Source organism: Caloenas nicobarica, chromosome 1 (assembly GCF_036013445.1).
Source record: "Caloenas nicobarica isolate bCalNic1 chromosome 1, bCalNic1.hap1, whole genome shotgun sequence".
In the NCBI taxonomy this organism is placed as follows: Eukaryota; Metazoa; Chordata; class Aves; order Columbiformes; family Columbidae; genus Caloenas; species Caloenas nicobarica.
Window position 1 is genome coordinate 125,701,300 of NC_088245.1, and position 20,712 is coordinate 125,722,011.

The 20,712-nt window shown below is 38.4% G+C and overlaps 1 protein-coding gene across 3 annotated transcripts in view; it reads right to left on the reverse strand.

The window, feature by feature from the left end:
- The window catches only part of BACH1 (BTB domain and CNC homolog 1), a 29,132-nt gene extending 8,925 nt beyond the window's left edge, over nt 1–20,207 (reverse strand). The window contains exons 1-3 of one of the 3 annotated variants that reach the window (XR_010605631.1): nt 19,415–19,568; nt 6,356–6,653; nt 1,272–2,657 (exon numbers count right to left, since the gene is read on the reverse strand). Coding sequence is in view for 2 of the 3 variants with exons in the window: in XM_065626719.1 (XP_065482791.1) it covers nt 1,272–2,657; nt 6,356–6,595 (1,626 nt within the window). In the remaining variant the exon portion in view is untranslated. Of the gene's footprint in view, nt 1–1,271; nt 2,658–6,355; nt 6,654–19,414; nt 19,569–20,132 lie in introns of those variants that run through there. The other 2 variants (XM_065626719.1, XM_065626718.1) reach the window with 2 other exon arrangements.
- Nucleotides 20,208–20,712: the final 505 nt, after the last annotated feature.

A 20,712-nucleotide genomic window follows, 5' to 3' on the forward strand; every position in this document is an offset into this window, starting at 1 on the left:
GTTAGGTGGTACACAAAACAGGTGTCAAGAATCACTAATACAGCCTACAGTTTCCCCATAGCTGCTATTAAGACAGTATCCTGCGTACATTTTTATACCTATAGTTTTCTGCAGGAAAGGCATTTACTTAAAATATAGAAGTTAAATAGTTGTCTTGTAATTCTTAATGCTGGAGGAGAGAACCAGGCTCTTGCTATTGTCTGTACACCTGAGCAACAGAAGCAGGAGCTTCTGAAATGTACGCAGATCACAAAGTCCTGATTAACACTGAAAACCATCTTTATCTTTACAAAATAATTTTATGAAATATCCAACTAAAGACCCTTTATTTTAATCCTTACATTTGAGCATATTAAGTGGCAGAATATGCTACCTTGCTGTGGTCAAAGACCTGAATGTATTTTAAAAAGCAAACAGAGAAACTCTCTGTGTTTGGCTAACACTGGTGACAAACAGGCAAAAAAAGAGATGGTATTGCCCTCAGTAATTATGTATTAAACAATTCTGGCCCTTTGTTTGACCTGTCAACTTTCTATACTGATGGTAGCATCTTTCTCTACTGATGGCCCCGCATCTTGAAAAGAAAAAAGTGTGTTTTAAAAACCATTGAATTTTCATGGCATTAAATGACTCATCGTAAACAGAGTCACACTGCAATACTACAATTCTAAGAACTGTGACAGAAATCATTCTAGGTATGTAGTAAAATCTTTTGAGATTATACTACTTATGTATGGCACCTGCCTAAAACACTACCAAAGCAGTGACGTAAAAAAGCGCTAAACAATTTCTGCTGTTGAAGGAACAAATATAACCTCATTTTTTAGAGAAGGCAATATTATTAAAACAGTCTCAAATACACAGCTACTGAAGCCAGCTTGAAAACTTAAATTTTCATTTGACACTAAATGTGAAGTATCATTTATCTCCAACCTTCTCCCCACAACTCAGAATAAACACAAGAAAACTTAAGTTTCTATAAAACAAAGGTTCCAAGAAGTCTTTCTGATGAAGTTGTTCCAAAAAAATATCTGAAGACTTCTAATACCGAAGCATCCACCACTTCAATACCCCACCAAAACATAAGTCTCCCTGAATTAACAGTGATCTTCCATATAAACCTTTGAATGGTTAAAGTTTAATCTTCCAGATTTTGAAAACAAGCAACCACAACCTCCCGTTCCCCACACCCCACCACAAGACTCAGAATTAGGTTTTTGAATAGGGTCTTAAGAGACAGGGAAGCAAGGAATACACCAGGATGTTCTTACCTCACATTCTTGTTCTCTTGCTGAACAGGATTCACTGTCTCCCTCGGTGTCAGTTTCTGAATCCTCTCCCAAAGTTATCAGATAATTATAGGGACATTGTTCTTGTTGCTGTCCCTGAGCATAATCTCCACTGCTTATTTCGGAGCTGTTGGAGCCTCCTTCAGTACTAAGGTTGCTTATAAAGGGGCAGTTGACAGAATTCAACGTTGTAAAAGTTCGCTGAGAGCAAGGTTCAGGGCTTTCACTGATCCTGATACCAAGCCACGGACACTCTGATTTCTTCCCCGAATATACAGGCTCCAAGCGTTCTTTTGGAACTGCAGGTGGTAAATGCATTTGATCTGTGCTGTAAATATCACTCCAGAACCCTTGTGCTAGATGTTCTGCTACCTCTCTCTCCACACTGCTTCGATCACCAGCTGATGTAATGTTAGTGGCTTCTCTAGTGCTCAAATCAACCTTCGAAGGTGCGTCATCTTGACTTTCAATTTTGTCGTTCCCAACTCCAGTACCTGATACAGTTTTTTCAGCTAAGACTGTATTGTTTTGCATACCACTGAAATTCAAGTTACCATATTGCTCATAAGCATGTAAAAAAGACACAGAATTGAGTCCATGAGGTGCAGCAGAATGTGCAGGGAAAGCAGCAAGATCCATTTTCTCCACAGGACACGACACATTCTGAGTCACAGAATCTCTCTTTGACTCGTCCTTTTTCTCCACGTCTTCCTCCCCTTCTTCCATTTTTACCTGAGTCTCTTCACGTTTTGAGACCAGCTGCATAGGTACACACTCCTGAGCTTTTTGTATGCCATCATTATCAGACATGTCCTTCTCAAGAAAAGTTGCAATTGGTGGCACCTGAATGTCTTTAGTACTGGAATTAGACTCTGAATTATGAGCTTTGTCATTTCCGAAAGCTTTCTGGAATTTCCTATACTTTGGACATTGGGAAGCTAAGCTGGAAACACCACCCCTTTCTACATGTACAGGATCACATGTTTGATTTGCATTATCTTGGAGAGCAGGTGACAATTTAGCATTTTCCTCATCTTTACAGAGTTTTGTGTCAGGAGTTTGCATATATTCCTTTTCTAAAAGTTCTTCTGCTTCATCATCTATTTCTAGGTCTCCATCATCCACATTGCCAATTTTAGGGCTTGTTTCCCGACAACGCTGTGTACAACACTTCTTCCTAGGACATTCCTGCTGATCTGATTTGAAGTCCAAAAATTTGAATTTGAGAAACTGAAAGCATGATTCTTCAATGTTGTGTACACCCAAAAATTCAGCACACTTGCAAACTTCAGACACATTGTCTTTATTTAGAACAAGTTTAGCTGTGTATGCAAACTGAAGCAGAGGGCTAAATCCTTTAAGTGTCACCTATTAAAAAAAAAAATATATATATATATAAGTATGACCAATATGGGTTTAAATAAAGAAACACACAGAACCCAAATTTACCTGTGAGCAAACCATACCAGTAGGACAAAGTACAAGACAAAAGCAGCAGGTTTGTACCACAGAGAAAACGTGACCACACTCACTCTGAAACAAATATTCTGATGCAATTTTTTTCTGTACATTTTATGGCAATTATCTTTTCACAGTGATGAGTGTCTAAAATTTTCCGAAAATACAGTACTAACAAGTAAAAAAAATACTGCTGTATACTGAAAACCAGTAACTAGATTCCAATTTCATAGATACCTTTCAAACCCAAGTTGTAAATGAATTACCATAGAATAAGATCGAAATACTGCTGGTATTTAGCTTTTCCTTTAAAGAGCAATTACTGTTATTTGTTCAGTCCTATGCATCACCGATATTAAAAAAAAGTCTGACAAAAATTGAATTTGACCACACATTACGATTTATTATATAGCTACCGACTCCTTTCTCCTTCCCACAGATGAAAAGAATTGTACCAAAAAACTGTACACCCAACCCAATTATTCTCAGCGTAAAGCCTCTTTGGAGGTGGCAGTTTTGTTTGAACATTTCCATCATTATCATCTCAGTTTTTAACCACAGAACAGTTGCCTAACAGGGAATTCAGAGTTAAACAAAACTGTGTCATTACAAACTGAACAAGATCATCTACACATAAAAAAAATTACTAAGGAATTTGGTAGAAAGTTGTGAACAGATCACCATATTACATGACATTTCTTTAGCCTTTCTCTGAAAGGATAAAGCAATATGTCCGTTACTACTACTCAAACTCAAGCGCACATTCAGCTCCCCTCCTTTACTGAAATTAACACAACTTTATCCTGCATAAAGCACTATGTTAAAGCATTAGCTATACCGAATTCTTCTGCCAGCAAGATAATTCATTATGAATGCAATTTAATTTAGGAATCAGTTGAGGGTTTGTTTTTTAGTGGGTGTCTGGTTTTTTTAAGAACACAAACACCACATGAAAGGAAGTTGAAGAGATCTGCACAGAGGCATTTAGCGAAAATTCTTATAACTTCAGTAAGGAATTCTTAAAATAACATTTGAAATATGCTCTGGGAAAAAAAAAAAAAAAAGAGTACTGATTACACCACCATATTAATTCATCTTAACAATGTGAGGAAATGAAGTGTAAAAGACAGTTTATCCATCATCTGGCAAGAAGTCTTCAAACTTAGTATATTCAATGAATCATTACAGTGGTTTTACAAACAAGTGATATTCATACACGAAACTAAACAAAACAAACACAGTGATACTTCAAAACTGTAGGTTCTTTCTATGTAATGCTAAAAAATTGAAGGATCAAGAGGGGAAGAAACCCCACTCTCTATTCCTTTCGCTTTGTCTTGCACATTTCTAGCTGGCTATCCTGAAACAAGACAGAACACTAGGAAGATTGTTGGTCTGACAGACCTAGAAAAGCAACTCTTGCAGTAGTCATTTAATTTGTATTTAGGTTGAAAGTCTAACTTATAGAGTAAAAACACTAGCAGAAAAACAACACAGAATGGACATGAAGATGTCAGTAGTTGTTTTTTACGATATAAGGAGTACTTTAATTACAAAAACATTTTACTACCTCACATTGTGGACTGGTATCTTTAATTTTAAACTTCAAGTACTTTGGATGATGAAAAAGGTTAAAAAAAATAAAAATCACATGTCAAACCATGTGATCAGTGTTTGCCTCTCTCTTAAATATGCAGCTTCATAAACTGACTCATTTCAAAATATTTAGCAGTTCCCAGAAGAGAAGCTTAAATTGCTGAGTCTTCAAATGCTTTTAGCAAGTGAGCAGATTTAATGGTTAAAATATGAGATTCATTGTTAGTATTTTTGCCTGTTGCTTCAGTGAATTCAGTTCTTAATATAATTTAGCATTACTGATCTAAGAGTCCTCTTCAGTCTACATTGTAATAAATATCAGGATTATCACATTCCTCCATTTTCTTCACAAACTCTGGTCTCTTTTATCTCAGGTTTATTTTGTGGGTCCATTGGAACACAGTTGCTCTGCAGCAGAGACTATTTTTCCCCTCTCCAACTTCAATGTACTATTTTTTTCCCATTATCCCAAAGCAAAATTCTCTGACAACACAAGTTTTACATGCCACTAATGTCCCTCTTTTACTCCAAATCATGGCTTTGTATCCCTCAGCATCCTACTTGCTTTCCCACACCAGCTCCCATCATTACTTTTTTTTAATCTGAGATGCATTCAGGCTATCAAGATATTAAGCCACTAAGGAAAAAAAAGCATAAGAAGAAATGAACACAGAGGCACAGTAAGAAGGCTAAGTAAAAGTGACATAGTGGCATCCTGCTGTAACAATTTTGTAACAAGTTAATTGATCAACAGAGAATAGCACAGACCACAGAAGCTCTTTAAAGAGACCACCTGATCCATTTCAGTTTTCTGTTTTCTCCAAAATCAGAAAGATTCTGGTAACAAGAGAATCATTGTGCCTATCTCAACCTTACAAAGCCAGCAAAGCAGCTGCTTTACTGAAGTACAGGCTGCTTGAACACATCATCTCTGCACTAACACTCAACTCGGTCTTGTACATGCAGAAGTCTATAACGTAACCTCCAAAGTCACTATAAATATTCATTGATGTGCACCTTTCCTCCAGCCTTAATGATTCTAGTTGAGTTGCCAACAATTTGCATGTTATTTTCCACCCCCCAAGCTAATTACCATAAAATGCTTCCCAGAAAGCCACTGATTATTTAAAAACCAACTCTTCAGATTATTGCTATCATTGGACACAGAGCACGTGGGGGCTCTTTACTTTTCATCTACAAGCACAGCATTTCATATGAAAATCCAGTCAGTGGCTTGCCTCATGTGTCTTTTAACTAAGTATGAAATGGACTCTTTAAATGTCCTGGATGCTCCAGATAGGTGGTTAATAAATTTTCTTTCCTATGGATGTCAGGTTCTGGCTCATTCCCGCTAAATGCCTTTAAATTCAACCCGATTTAAGAATTTATATTTTAGGTGTAAAAAAAAAAGAAAGCAAGTAATTGCAATACATTTTCTCAGTCTTAAAAGTAATAAAACACAATGAAAAAAACCATGCTGCTAATGATCAGTGTGTAAAAAGGATGGGGAACTGAGCAGAAGAAAATCGTTACCAACACTAAGCACCAAGCAAGGAACATAAACACAGTTGTACTACTCAAATGTATGAAACCAAATCCTAATAACTCTAATTTAAATGTACTACCATTTTAAGCTTTGTTTATTTATTACTCCAAATGTATTCTCTTTTCATATAAGAGGACTAGTTATGTAATACTTCTTTACCATTTAAGGGCTGTTTTTTGACAAACTTACATGCTTTGCATCAGATGCATGATTTTAAAAGTAATACATACTTAATTGAAAAGATATCCCCTATACATTCAGCAAGACAGCATTCACTTATCTTCAGTCTGTCATATACACTCTGATCTGTTCAGCCTTTCCTTCAACCAATGGCAGCTTTACAACTTCGAAATTCCTTCCCCTCTGTTCTTAACTCTCTTACCTTCTCAGTTAAGCACCACCAGCCAATTGAACAAAACAGACTGGAAACACTGGCAGGTAAAATACAGAAGGGAGTGACACTCACCTCTTCCGGTAAAGTGATGATAAGATCAGCATCCACCTGGCCCACGATTCTTGAAAGGAAGTAACTGCTGCAAGCTGCAAGCACGGCCTTGTGAGCCCGAAATCGTTGATCTTCCACTAAAATAGTAACATCACAAAGAATATCTTGCTTTCTCTGATCATCAAGACTGAGAAGTACATTGGTACTGTGTACTGAAGATTCATATGCAAAAACCACACTGTTTTTCTCACTTAGAGACATTCTGTATCACAAGTAGTAGTGTAAGTCTCAGCGGAAAGCATGCTTCTATTCTTCAAATCTGGAGGAAGAAAAAAGAAGTTGTACAAGTGAATAGTCATATCCAACAGGAACCTGTTGATACTAAAAAATAAGCCAACTGTTAAACGTGCATTGCCTACTCAAATTCTTTTTAAGACTAAGGTTACTACTCAATATTTCATACATATTAACACATAAATACATGCTTATGAGCATTTGAAGTACTCAGACCTTAACATATACATCTTAAAATACTGCTTTAGTAGTCTCATAGACCAAAAAAGGCATGAATTTTTAACGTGATTTCAGCAAAGAACAGATTTTTCCGTAGCAAGTGATTAAGAGTCATCATTTCACTGTAACACCAATAAATTCTTTAAGCTTTCATTTTTACTTATCAGTATATTCTGACTCCAACACCATGAAAGTGTACAGAGAAATAAAAACCAGATGCATTAAGTCAGAATTCACCAAAATACTATGTAAACTACTTCTGTTTACTGATTCACCCAGTACAGACTAAAATATTTGTGTTCTACCTTCTTTCAAAAGTAGTTTGCCTGTTAAACCAATCAGGCACTGGTAAAATATTTTCATTTTCTCTAGTAGGTTGGTGCTTTGTTTTGTTTTTAAAGCAGATTAGTTCTCCCATTTACCACCTGCCTCAACTCTCTAGGGCAGTCTTTCTTCCCCCCTCCTGCTCATCGCTATTTGAATTGTCATGCTTGTCAAAAGTTTGCTTTCCTAATGGATCACTTTGATTCAGATCACTCAGCAACAGAACCTCTTTTGTGACAGAGCAAAGTTCTGAAGTAACAGTATTTATTAGAGAATAAACAACATTAAGGTTTTAAATATCATACAACTTTTGACATTAAATCCTAGTTTCCTGAAGCTATTCCTCAACTCCTAGTATTTAAAAAAAAAAAAAAAAAAAAGCAGCAAGCTAGGGAGAGGTCAGCCCTCCTAGAGAGTGCAAAGTTTAAAAGCATTTCCAAGTCTGATCGTTACACTGTATGCCTAAATTCCTATCTTCTTTGGATTAAGCCTTTCTTCCTTTTTTTTTTTTAAAAAAAAAAAAAGCCTAATAAGTGAGTAAGTGTCCTTGCATCTAAAGCTTGTCCAAAAAACCACATAACAAGATTTGGAACTGTCCTGCAGGAGCAATATGATATTACCAGGAAAAGCATTAACAAACCGAACATTTAGATTACACTGGACTATTCTACCCAAGAGTTACTGTGACTGAACACAGCTGCTCAGACTCACTTCAGCTGACACAGGAATACCCAATCATGATATTGCTCAACAGAGGTTGTTATGATATACCAGCTTCCAACAACAGTAAAACTGTCACCGATGCAAAGCTTCAGTTTTCAAATATGGGAAACTTTTACAACACAGGGGGGAGGAGGGCATGGCCATTTTTAAACACGGCAGGGAAAAAACAAACAACGCTGTCAGCTATACTCCTGATTACTCACTACTCAAGTTATTTTCATGGGATACAGGCATTTTTAGTGATCTTTCGATCCACATATCCAGTGGCAGTAGTAGCACAGTATCAGCCTGGACTCCGGTACAAAGTGCAGAGCATCAGCATTATCTGCCCTTCCCACTCCCTCGTGGAATATTCTGCACTCAACTTCAGTCAATGTTACCAAAAAAATGTACAGATCATACCTTGGCAAAGACAAAGAACGTAAGGCTGTTTTGGGGCATTTGCTTAAATATGCAAGATTTTGGTTTGTGAAAATAGAAGTTCTGAGGAAAAAAAAGTTACACAAATCAGATTCCCAGTAAGTAACAGCTATCCCATGTGCTATTAACTCTGAAGGGCTTATTTTTGGAAGAAAAATACACTTTAAATGTTTTCATATACCTAATGACAAGACTACAGAGATTTGTTTACTTGGTATTTAGCTTTCAATCAGTTTAAATGAGAATTATGGAATAATTCCATGTGAAACAGGTATTCACATAATAGCTTACAAGAACTAAGCAGTGCAATATAAACCATGTATTCCTAATTTGTTTGCTCTATATCCTTATCATATTCCTCAAATATTACAACACATAGCTTAACAAAGCATGACTGCGTATTTGTTACCAGAAAGTCTGAAAAAAGTGTCAAAATGAACGGAGCACAAAACAGAAGACTAAATCCAGGGTGGTGGGAAGTACAGGGAAGTATTAAAGATAAGGACATATTCTGGGATGAACACTTAGGCAAAACTCATAACGGAGACTAGAGTTACAGACAGACCTTCAAAGGTTCTTTTTTGTTTTTTCTTTTGAAGTCCCAAGTTCTCCCAACCATCCGACAGACAATCCATGTATCACACATGCGGCTCTTGGGTGTTCCCAAAATAGTCAGTTCCAATATCCAGTTCAGCTCATTACACTTCCACAGCATGAAAGGCTAAAACCAAGAGTAGTGTATATAGATATATATACACACATATAAATATTTGTGTGTTTGTGTATATATATATATGCACAGAGAACAGTCAAATCTCCTTTTCACTCACTCTCCAAGGCACAAAATGTGGTTTCAAAACAGCATGCAGCCTACTTGAAGCACAGATAGTGAGCTTCCAACAACGTTGCTGCCAAAAATAAATTAGGTTTCTACACTGAAAAGCTACCTTCCGTTTCTTGTGAAGTGAAAATAAACATCTGATTTGAGCAAAACTCAATTTAACACTACTCTGATACAATGTGGTACTTCCTAATATGAATATTTCAGTCAAACTATGTCCCCACTATTTTTAAAGATGCAAGATTTTTCAGATATACAAAATATAAAAAGCAGCATTTCATTAACATTTCAAAATTTAAAAGAACCTTTGGAAAAAACCAACAACAAAAAAACACCACCACAAACTAGAAAAAACACACTACACAAACCAAACACTAAATTTCTCTCAGTCTTCTTTGTAAAATCTAATTACTGTCATATATCATAAAGAGAGAAGTCAAAAGGAAAACAACCAGAAGACTGAAAATGCTGGTGAAAACAAAAAGCAAACAGGAAAGGGAAAACGTAACCACTGTAAAAAGCTGTAACATTTCAGAGAAGTACTAACAGAGGTCAAATTTATGAATGTCTTAATTCTGTTTGCCAGTTGTGTAATAAAGGCATGGTATCATATTTCTGATCGTTTTTGTAATAACAGCCAACTAGATTTTCCACAGCAGCATGAGAGTACAAAATACACTCATCCATACGTAGATTCATTCTGCACGTTTCCACAACGACACTCTTTTACCAAAAAGAACATCTTATGTAAGCTGTTTAATTTTTCTTCTACTGTAACTGCTCCCTGGAGGACTCAGAAATTTTTAAAATTAATGGTTGAATGGACAAAGAAGGGAAAAGGTGTGAAGTGGACAAAAAAAAAAATTCAATGGTGCTTTTTAAAGAAGTTTTATAAGTTAGAAACTCATGCTGCAACTGTCCTACAGAGACAGACCCTTCTGTGCTTTCTTCTTCCCAGTTCAGGTGTCCATTTTACATAATTTAATTTTCTAAAAACATTATAATATTCTCCACACCCTGCCCTCAAATGAAAGCAGCAACAAGTTGCTAAAAAGAAGGAAAAGGCACACTAACAACAATAAGACAAATTATTTCCTTGAAAACCAGACTAAAACTCCTATTCTACCATGTTATTTTTATTTTAAAATTAACACTTAAGGAAAACTAAAAGTAGGCACAGATAATTTGTAAAAGTATTCCAAAAGTCATTAAATGACTGTACATTTAAATCACTGCTCACCTAAGTCAGCATCAACAAACGACCACGTGACTGAATGCAAAAGATGCTAAGAAACAAAAACATGCAAGAATATTCTTTAGGACATTTGATACAGCAGGTACCATCAAAATTAAGGAGTCTGAAAAGATCTTCCAAATCTCAAAATAGTGCTTACAATGGGGGTTGAAAGGATTAAAGACAAAAGAACATGAAAATTCACCAACTACAAACCCTTAGTTAGTTAGTGGAAGAAAATCAGTACTGTCAGTATAAGAGCTTTCCTCAAATTCCTTTCACCTGAAATTCTGTGCACCTAATAACCTCATAGTCTTGAAGGGAGGAAAAAAAAAAAAAAAAAAAAACATGGGAGAAAGTATATAAACACACACGCTCATATAAAAACTACATAAAGGAACACTTGCAGCTGAATGAATCAGGTTCTACTTTGAAAACACAACTACTCATGTTACTATGAAGTTTTCACACTTTATCAGACAGTGATATTTGAGATTAAAAAAATGTTTTGCCTAAGGGCAAAAATATTTTCTCCTAAATACTGGCTATAAATCTTTATTCTGCTTCATGAAAGTGAAGACTGATTTTTTTTTCTCCCTACTAGTATATGATCCAATAGGAAAACTATGCCTAACACATACCTGCAAAATTACCACATCTCCAGGAAATTTAGAGATCTGTACTTATAATTGACTAGATATATACATATTTATTTTCAAAGAACATATAAAATACTTACTGTCTTAACGAAAATTAGCACTGCAACAACATTTAAGAAGGAATATACATTTAAGTGTACAGTGTAGAGATCAGAGCAAGATGCCTATAGAGCCTCAATGGCAAATACAGATCTTATCCAAGACTCATTTTTCTCATGCATTTGAAGTCATTCATTAGCTTATATTATTAACATGGAGGTAATTGTGAAGTATAGCAAATGTAAGCTAGTTTAAAATTAGACATCAAGTTTGCTCATCTGATTACTTAGGATTGGTAGCAATTACTGCTCTTTAACTCGTAGTTGACTACAGAATAAAATGTTAGTTAAATGATCCTCTACTGCCTTCCCCCACAATCTCTGCTTTAAAGAGTCACTTAGTGTAGATCTTCAGGTAAACTATAAAGCCTCCTATTCAATACTAAATATATTCATTTTCCAAAGATGATCATCATTATGGGTGAGACTAGGTAAAGCCATAAGGAACTTGCATTGCTAAGTTACTAAAAGAAAATAATAGTAGATAATATAATCTTTGAATAGATAACATAAGAGTAGGAACATATTATCAGGATAACACTCATAATAGTGTGATGTATTTCTTATCCACGCACATATAAATCTGGCACAAGGTAGATTAACTTTCATACTCAGCAGTACCTCTGCAGCATGTGAGAATCTGCACTCAACATCCTGTGGTCGACAAGAAAAGTGTCATGCAAGAGGTGAAGGAAGATTTTAAGGACCAAGTTGTCAGTGAAGTTGACAAAAGCGTGCACAGAAACCAGATTACCTCCCAAAGTTTGTGATAAGGCAAAAGAACAGCCTGATGATTAAGTATGTCTCTGACATTTCAGACAATTACAGAGTCCTGAAAAGAGTTTTGTATTGCATTTCACAAAAAAATATTTATATATTTTTATATATGTAAATATATATTTTTATAAACTATATATATATACACATTATCACAATAAGAAACAGTAAATGACTTTTACAATAGGTCTTCCAAGCAAACCGCTCATAAAAGTCAGGATTTGACACAGTACCACTTTCTCAAGTATTTAATGCTGAGGAATAATTCTACCCATTGTGCAAAGGACAGCAAAACACATAGTGTATGTATACTGACATAAAACACTCAATATGAGCATTTGCCTTTATGTTGTTGAGTCCAAACTTCACAATCTGCTATAACGATTGAGTCCTTTGTCATTGTAAAAAGCTGAAAACAAACACAAATCCCATTTAAAGAGGAAAGTTGTATGACTAACCAGCAGCAATAGCAATAAGATACAGATGTTAAGACAACATTCAAAAACCTTGGAACAATAAAACAATTGTACCATCCATCAGCTCACTGCAAATATTAACATCAGCAACAATTATCCCAAATCACTACCACTTATACAGATGCCCACTGGACAACTACCAAAGAGTTTTAACTTTTCTGTAGAGACTTTCTAAAACATTGATGCTCTGTCCAAAATATTTTATTAATAATGAATGCCAAACATACAGGACCATAAAAATCAGACTGACTAAATAAATAATACAAACTACTATTCAATGCAGTGAATTAATAGTAAGAACTTCTTTAGACTTTAAATGAAGATTTAGAGTATTTTGCATTTTGCATCATGTTAGAAAATCCCCCCAAATGCCAAATAGTTTACAACTAAGCTTTTCGATAACTTATAAAACTAGTCAAACACCGCCAATTACGTATGCTTATGGCTAGTTTATCATATACTTGCACCATTCTTTCTGAACAAAGAAGTTTAAAATAACAGCTGGAGGTGTCCCTGCCTAGAACAGCTGCCAGGAACTTTACCACAGAATAACTTAGAAAAACAATAAGACAGCTAACACACTGGTAAATTCAGTGTCCTTTAGTTTATACTCAAACACCACAAAAACTGAAAAGGGTAAGATTTTAACATACAAAGGGATGTGCTTTACAGCTAAAGAGAGCTTTAAAAGTTGGACCAGTTGACACTCAAAAGATCCACTGGTAGCGTTAGAAGAAAATGCACAACTAGAAAGAATGAGTCACACAAATGAGCTTCATAGGCTCTGAGACTCTTTAAGGCAAACAGTCAAAGAATACTAAAATGGCACTTAAAATTGAGATACAGGTTTGAGTGTGCAAATCACTGTCACTTCTTCTATTTACATTATGATACCCCTATGATTCGCATACAAGTTTACCAAAATACTTTTTGAACATTCCAAGTTTGACTGTTTCAAGTGTCCTTAAAAATACTAAGTCAGAGCACACAAATCCGCAGAAATCAATAATGGTCATGCCTTTACTACTTAAAAAGCTTGCATTTTCAGGAAAGACATAGCTGATTTGCCAAACTTACAATCTAAATTCTTGGTGGTAAATCTAAAGACCTGGAGAAGAAAATCCAGTATCCAGTCACCAAGATACAATGGGAAGTCACAAGCATTTGGATTCAATTGAGTCCAGCATCCAAACCTAGTGACTGAGACAGACTCACCGTCAAATAAAACACAGGACTGTACTTTTTTACTGTCACCTGTAATACACTTAATAGCAAGTGGGGCAAAAAGCCAGCACAATCTGACCTGTGGTTCTTCTGTCTTAAGCTCTACTAAGACTGCAATGGTACTAGCAAGAGCCAAGCAAAAAATACAAGAGCTACAGAAGTTACAAGAGGTTACACCAAATCAAGTCAGTGCTTGCTTTAAAAGAGCAGCAGCCTCTTATTATCCGTCAGTCAAGAAATCCATTTCAAATATTTCTAAAAATAAGAGCTCAAATATTTTATTCCTAGACTCCGGTATCAATTATGTGGCTATATCATTGCAATCAACTCAGCCTACACGTAGGCTTTTTTCTTCTTGACCTTCAGCTACCATAAATTTCCTGTAAATGATCCAGTTCAAAAGTCACTCAGTTTACTAAAAAAGTAAACGAAACTCTTTTTCTTAGTCTTTATTTACTTAGTGAACCACCATCCACTAATACCATACTGGATATCAATCCTCTGTAGGAATCACAGTAACTCTCACTTGTACATGGGCAAAGTTCTTTCAACAAGAAAAAGCACACAGTGAAGCTCCCCTTCAGTAATTGCAGGACCCAGGCAGGACACCTTTGCTGTCATTGTTACCTGAGCTAGTTGAACTTACACATCCAGACGCAATTTCAGTTGTGATCACCATCATGACAAAACTAGCAAGATTAATTTATCACCTGGCAGACAATAAAGCTCTGCTTCATTACCCTGACTCCCGTAGCATATCTATAGTCTCAGAACACTTTAAATTCCTGAACAGTTGGAAAAAAAGGCATAGTAGAGCCCTAAAAAACAGCTTGGAAAAAACAAACTCTGGATGCTACTCCTGACTTCAAAGTTGATCTATTGAGTAACTTCCAGCAGGTCACTTTTGTCTCTTGGTTCCCTTGAGGGGGACATTTACATTTACTTTATTCTATTAAGAAAAAAAAAACACAAAACAAAACTGCCATCCACAGATGTGAAGTACAAAGGGACTACTATCATTTACTACTGCTCAAACAAGGCAGTTTGGATAAGAGGCATTTTATTCAAAATACACAGCAAAGGCTTTTTTCTAAAGTTTTATATCTATGTCCTTGCCCCTAGCTACCTCTCCTTTTAAGGAAATAAAGTTATGTTACAGATGAATGCCTACAGCAGTTAATAGCTGCTGAGTCACGTTATGCTGACAAGGAATGAACAAGCATTTTAGCATTCATGTTTACTGCTTCCCCATCTTTAGTTCAAAATGACATTAAAAGAAATAAGTGACTAAGAAAAAAGGCAAAAAGCAAGCTTTGCTGCATAAGAACAATGCTTTCTCCTCTAAAAATAAAAGTAGGTTGCATCTTCAGATGATTAACACATTCATAATTAAAATTCTAAATTGTATTCTTTATTAGTTCAAACACCTGGATGATATTGTTCACAGCTTAATTACATAAATGAGCTCTTTAAAAATTATTACATTGTATTTCTGCAACATAATTCTTGCCACAGCATTTGGACTCTTGTCAAGTCACAAGCAAGAATTAAAAAGAATCACGGGAAGTCTGGCAAGTTGTAAGTCTGCACTGAGAGTCTTAATTTGTTTTCCAGGTTTTAAGCCTAAGTGTTCACTTTTTTTTAATATTTGCAAGCTACATGAGAAGTTGGGGTGTGGGGAGGGTGGAGAAACAGAGACCTGAAATTCTTAGTAGTCACAAGACTCCAGATTCTAGCTGGGATTTTAAAGAAAAAAAAAGCAAAGGATGGATACTGTGTAATCATATAAATCTTCCAAAGAGCAGAGATTTGAATAGTCTTCCTCAGAAGATGACACAAAGCAGTCCATATTAAAACCAGGAAAAAAATGTTACTATTTTGTAGTTTAACATTATTTTAGACAACACTTACTGTTTACTTTTTGGATCACGGGGAAAAAAAAAAAATCATACTGTGGGACTGGGTTTGTTTCAGTGCTAAAATATGAAACAGGACTGAAGAGATTTTAGAGACTCCTTTCCAGGAAAATCTCACCACTGATAATCCTTCAATTCTGCTGACATTCAAACAGTTACTCTGGAAAGACAACAACAATGCACAGATTTCTGAAATGTATGGTTCACTTAAAGAAAAAAAAAAAAAACAACACACACCACCCAACAACAAAAAAACCTCCACAAACACAACACCCCAAAAATACTAGTAGGTGGAGTTTTTTTAATAAAAACTAATTTAGATAATAAAATATTCACTTAGGATAAGGGGTAAATTGGTACAATGTAAAGTATGGACAATTAACATCTACTATCAGCTCTTATCTTTACTTAAAGGGTGAATACCTTTGCATTTATAGCTACATATTCTACTCCCTGACACAGTTAAACAAACCACATAAATTATTTTGTTTTAATGACTGTCAGAATCCATTCACAAGTAGGTATGTCAAAATATTTTTAATGAATACTAAATTAACCATCTGTGGTTTTAATGTATCTAACTTAGAAGGACACAAGAACCTGAAAGAGCTGAGAAGCAAATAAATTGGCAAGTCAAATAAAATACTTTTTGGAAATTATCTTCATAATCTTGTTTCTGGTATTAGCTTTTTAACTCAAATTTCTTTCCACAACTGTTCTTCACAGTATGTGAAACTGAAACAAAATTCTACAAATATTTTAGACATAAATCAGGAAGAACTTCAGAAACATTTATGCAAAAACAGAAAAGCACAGGTTCATCAGAATTGGCAATATTTATATAGTAAGGAAAAAAAGATGCAGAAGACCAGACTTCAAATGATAATTCTAGTCAAGTCAAATAAAGCTGTGATGTAAATAAGTGTTTCTGAGATGGCATCATAGAAAATACTGATCTTAAAAGAAGGGTACACAGGGATAGCAATGCTATCTGTTTACTTATCAAGGTATTAGTCAATGGGCCAAGACTGCAATCCAAACAAACACCTTCAAAGGTTATCTTGACAGCTCAAATGAAGTAATTCACAAGCAAATTATTTAAATGTGATTCTAAAGACTAGCTGAATATCCTTTAAGATGCAGGTTGTCATTTAAAGGCACTTTGACTGATACCAGAGGCTACCTCGCCCGCTCTCCGATATATGTCTAATGATTAAACTCAATTTATTTGTATTTCACCAATGCTTCTAAAGTCAATTTGCCCTTCATAGTGCACTTCCTCCTCCTTTTTAAAGCTTCAGTAGTGGACCGGTCAGTTGAGCCTTACTCTGACCTGCTAATTCACATTTATCCAAAATACTAAGGTTTCCCTTCGTGTTACTTAAGAAGAACAAAACTTCCCTCCACCCTCAAAGGGGCCTTAAGTGAAAAATACAGCATACTGCTGCAGAGGGAGTTACTTTTGTGACACTGCCTATGATTTGTTACAGGAAAGTGAGCCTTTCTATTACTTTTTTTTCTTTCCACACTGCTAACCTCTGAACTGCAGGTGGGGAGCAGGGAACCGCAGGTGGGTTCTCACACATTTTCACCACTGTGGTCATACTAGGCCGAATTCATACAACTTAATGCTTGTTTCAGCAGTTATTTTTTGCTCACTTAAAGCTTTGCTCCCAGCCATATTTGCATCAATTTACATGTTACCTAAGGTTTAATTAAGGATTGCATGTAAACAGGACTTACGCTATAAATACCACAAAGCTTTTTTTGTACCCCTAAAACCTCCCCCATGAAACTTTCAGTGGTCAAATTCTATGCCAGCACTTAGACACAACCATGAATCCTTTGACTGACCTACTACTCCTTCCCTTCACACCAGTATGCCCAGTGCAGGGAGAAAGACCAATCTATAATCAAATCTATGAAGAATCTGCATGAACACCTCGTCTTATAAAACCAGGATTGGGGGGAACGGGTAGTGTTGAGGGAATGACAGGACAAGGAGACCTGTTGAGCTAGGCTTCCCTAAACCATAGGGCAAAGTTGTTTGGGACTGAAGTCATATACAAAGACATCTCTATCCTACACTCAACGACAGTGCCACCTGATCCAAACTATCAGGCTTTTAATACTAGACAATTCTGGTTTTTATTACTGTTAAAAATATCCTTAGCGTAAGGATTTTAAAACCTATTAAATGCAAATCAATATTTAGTACACCAAGATCTTTGACAATTTTGAGTATAAAACACTCAAAACCAGAACAGATGCAAGTTAAACCTCCACTTTACCATTCTGGTTAGAATCAGGAGTGTGCTAGCAAAGGAAACTGGCCAAATATCCCACTTGCTGTGCCTTCATTCACTTTACAAGACAGAACTGGACAACAGCAAGTTCTTTTTTTCAACTAAATTAAATTGGGAAATAGACTCTGGAAGCATATCTGAAGGAGCCCAAATACTAAGGGATTCAACAGAGTTAGCTTGAAGGAAGTCTTCCTGAAAAGCATACAGTGTGAGTATTCTGTTTTCAGTGACAACTGTTTCTCTGCAAATCTTCAACTTTTGCACCTCACTACTTGCTAACGTGCACACAGATTTATATATGTGAGGGCATCCAAGAGTAATTATACTATTTAAATAACCTCTAAGGTTAAACTCATAAACCGTGAAATAAGATTTGGCATATCTTAGTTACTTTAATTTGGACTCAACACGTTTGACAGGAACATACTCTTTTGCTTTCTCCTCGGTGTAGCATAATATTTGAGATTAAGGAACTGACTCCATTACTAGAGTATTCAGAGTGCTACGTAACTTTAATCTATCGTGTTTCTGGGTTGCAATTATTCCATTACTGCAGTCAAATACGTTTTTCACATAGTGAAAGCGCCTTCCTGGAAGTGCCTCAAATTAACAAGCCTATCAAAAGTTATAGCATGATGAAATTGTATATACAGTTATCTTCACTTTACTGCTAGAGCATTTGCTTTTTTCTCTTTTATTTCAACAAATATTTAGAGGGCCCAGCTGTAGCTGAATTTGGGATTACTGTTACATTGCCATACTAAAATAGAGAACGTAAATATAATTTGACAGAAAAGCAGGTGACGATTCTTTTAATTACTAAATTTCCAGCGTGCCCCAAAGCATGCCAAGTATCTCACTGAACAGAACAAGACAGACAGGATTTGGATCTCGCTGTTTACGGTCAAAAATAAGTCTTCCCCCGCTCCCACACAGGGTAACAAACACTAAACACCCCAGCTGTACGTTTCACCCGGGCAAAGCGGGGTTACCGCCGGACTTCCAGCAGAGCTGAGCTGTCCCTTTCGCACAGGGCCAGCGACCGCGGCGTGGGAGAGTCACGCCTGTGTCACCGGAGCGCACGGGCACCCGCGGAAACTGGGGGCGAGACGCTGACTAACGACTGACTGCCCAGCCCCGCGGGTGGCGCTGGGCACAGGCTTCGGTGAAAGGTGGCGGGGGGGGAAAATACCTCAAGCACGGCACCGAGGAAGGAGAGCCGGCCGCCACCCGGTGCCCAGCGCTGACAGGGCGACTCCGCCACCGCCCTGCGCCGGCCTGGCGCCCCCGCGAGCGCGGCCCCTCCCTCGCCCCCCCCGCCGCCCTCACAGCCCTCGCCCGGGGTCCGACAACGCCCGCCCCGCGCCGGGACGGACCACTACACCGGCCGCAGATTAGGGGGGCGGCCGGCTGACTAACAGCACCCCCAAGAACGCGCCTCAGCCTCCTCCAGCCCCCACTGCCCCCCCCCCCCCGGCGAAATGGTGCTGCCCTCGCCCCCCTCCGCCCCACCACCACTCCTTCAGCCCAACGGGCACCGGCCGGCCGGTTCTGCTCGGCTCATCTCACCTCAGCGCCTGCCGCCGCTGCTCCGCGCAGGCCCCCCCACCCGCGGGCCGGTCGGCCTGAGGGCAGCGCCGTCACCGCCTCGCCCCCTTCCTCCTCCTCCTACTCCTTCTCCCCCCGCTCCCTCGGGCTCGGCCGCTCCTGCCAGAGAGGCTGCGGCCCCACTGCGGCGCGAGCGGTCAGGTGACTCCCAAACAACATTACCCGCCCGCCGCCCCTGCGCCCTCCCCGCCGCGCACACACCCCGCCCGCTGATTGGATGCGGCGCTCCCCGCCGACGCGCAGCCGCCCACACCGCGGCGCAGTGCGCATGCGCGCCGCGGCCGGCACCCCGCCGGTGTCCCCGCTGGCCGGCGCAGCCAGAGTGGCCGCGGCGACCCCAGCGCCTGGCTGAGATTCTGGGCGGGGTGTTCGCCGCCTCTCCCAGGGGAGAGGGCTGTGCGGGCCGGAAGCCGTAGGTCGCGGCGGCGGCCTCGGTCCCACAGGCATCGCCTCGTGTGGCGTCCGAGGCAGAGACGTGACGGGGCAGGACTTGGTGTGTTTTGCTGGTGTCAGATTCTGAACTCTTTTAGAAGTGTGGCGCGAGGGCTGCGCTGGGAGGTGCCACCAGTTGACAGGCTTGACCGGTGATGTGGTCAGTGACGCCTGGTGTGCAAGGAAAGGTTAAACTAACGTTTTGTGAAGGTACCATTCCCAGGGAGTTGTTGCTGGTCTAGCTTACCCGATTGCTGAATTTATGCTGTGCGGCCTAAAGCACTTCGTGGCAGCTCGACCTGCTTTGATGTGGAGGTGGTTTGCTGGAAGTGTCCTTGTTCTGGGACTGGCTTGTCAACCAGCTATCAAGCTCTGTGCTGCGCTGTGTAAGAGGAGATAAGATGCCAAGTAAGGCAAAAAAAAATACTAACGAAGCAAGTTGTGGTGGAAGAGATAACGTTCAGCTAGCAACAGGCACACTGGTACTAGAACTGAAACTGCTGTGGTGTTACTGTTGAGCTAGTATCCCTATTAAAAGGTAGACTAGGATGTCCAGTTCTGTGTGTACGCAGCTTGCATGCTGTTTTCAGGTCCTGACAAGTGGTTTTGTGTGATATCATTTACAAGCTACTGGAGAGTGTCCAGAAGAGCACTACGAAGTTGGTGAAGGGTTTGGAGGTGAAGCTGTATGAAGAGCGGCTAAAGTCACTTGGCTCGTTCAGCCTGGAAAAGAGGAGACTGAGGGGAGACCTCATAGTGGCTCCAGCTTCCTCACAAGGGGAGCAGGAGGGGCAGGCACTGGTCTCTTCTCTTTAGTGACCAATGAC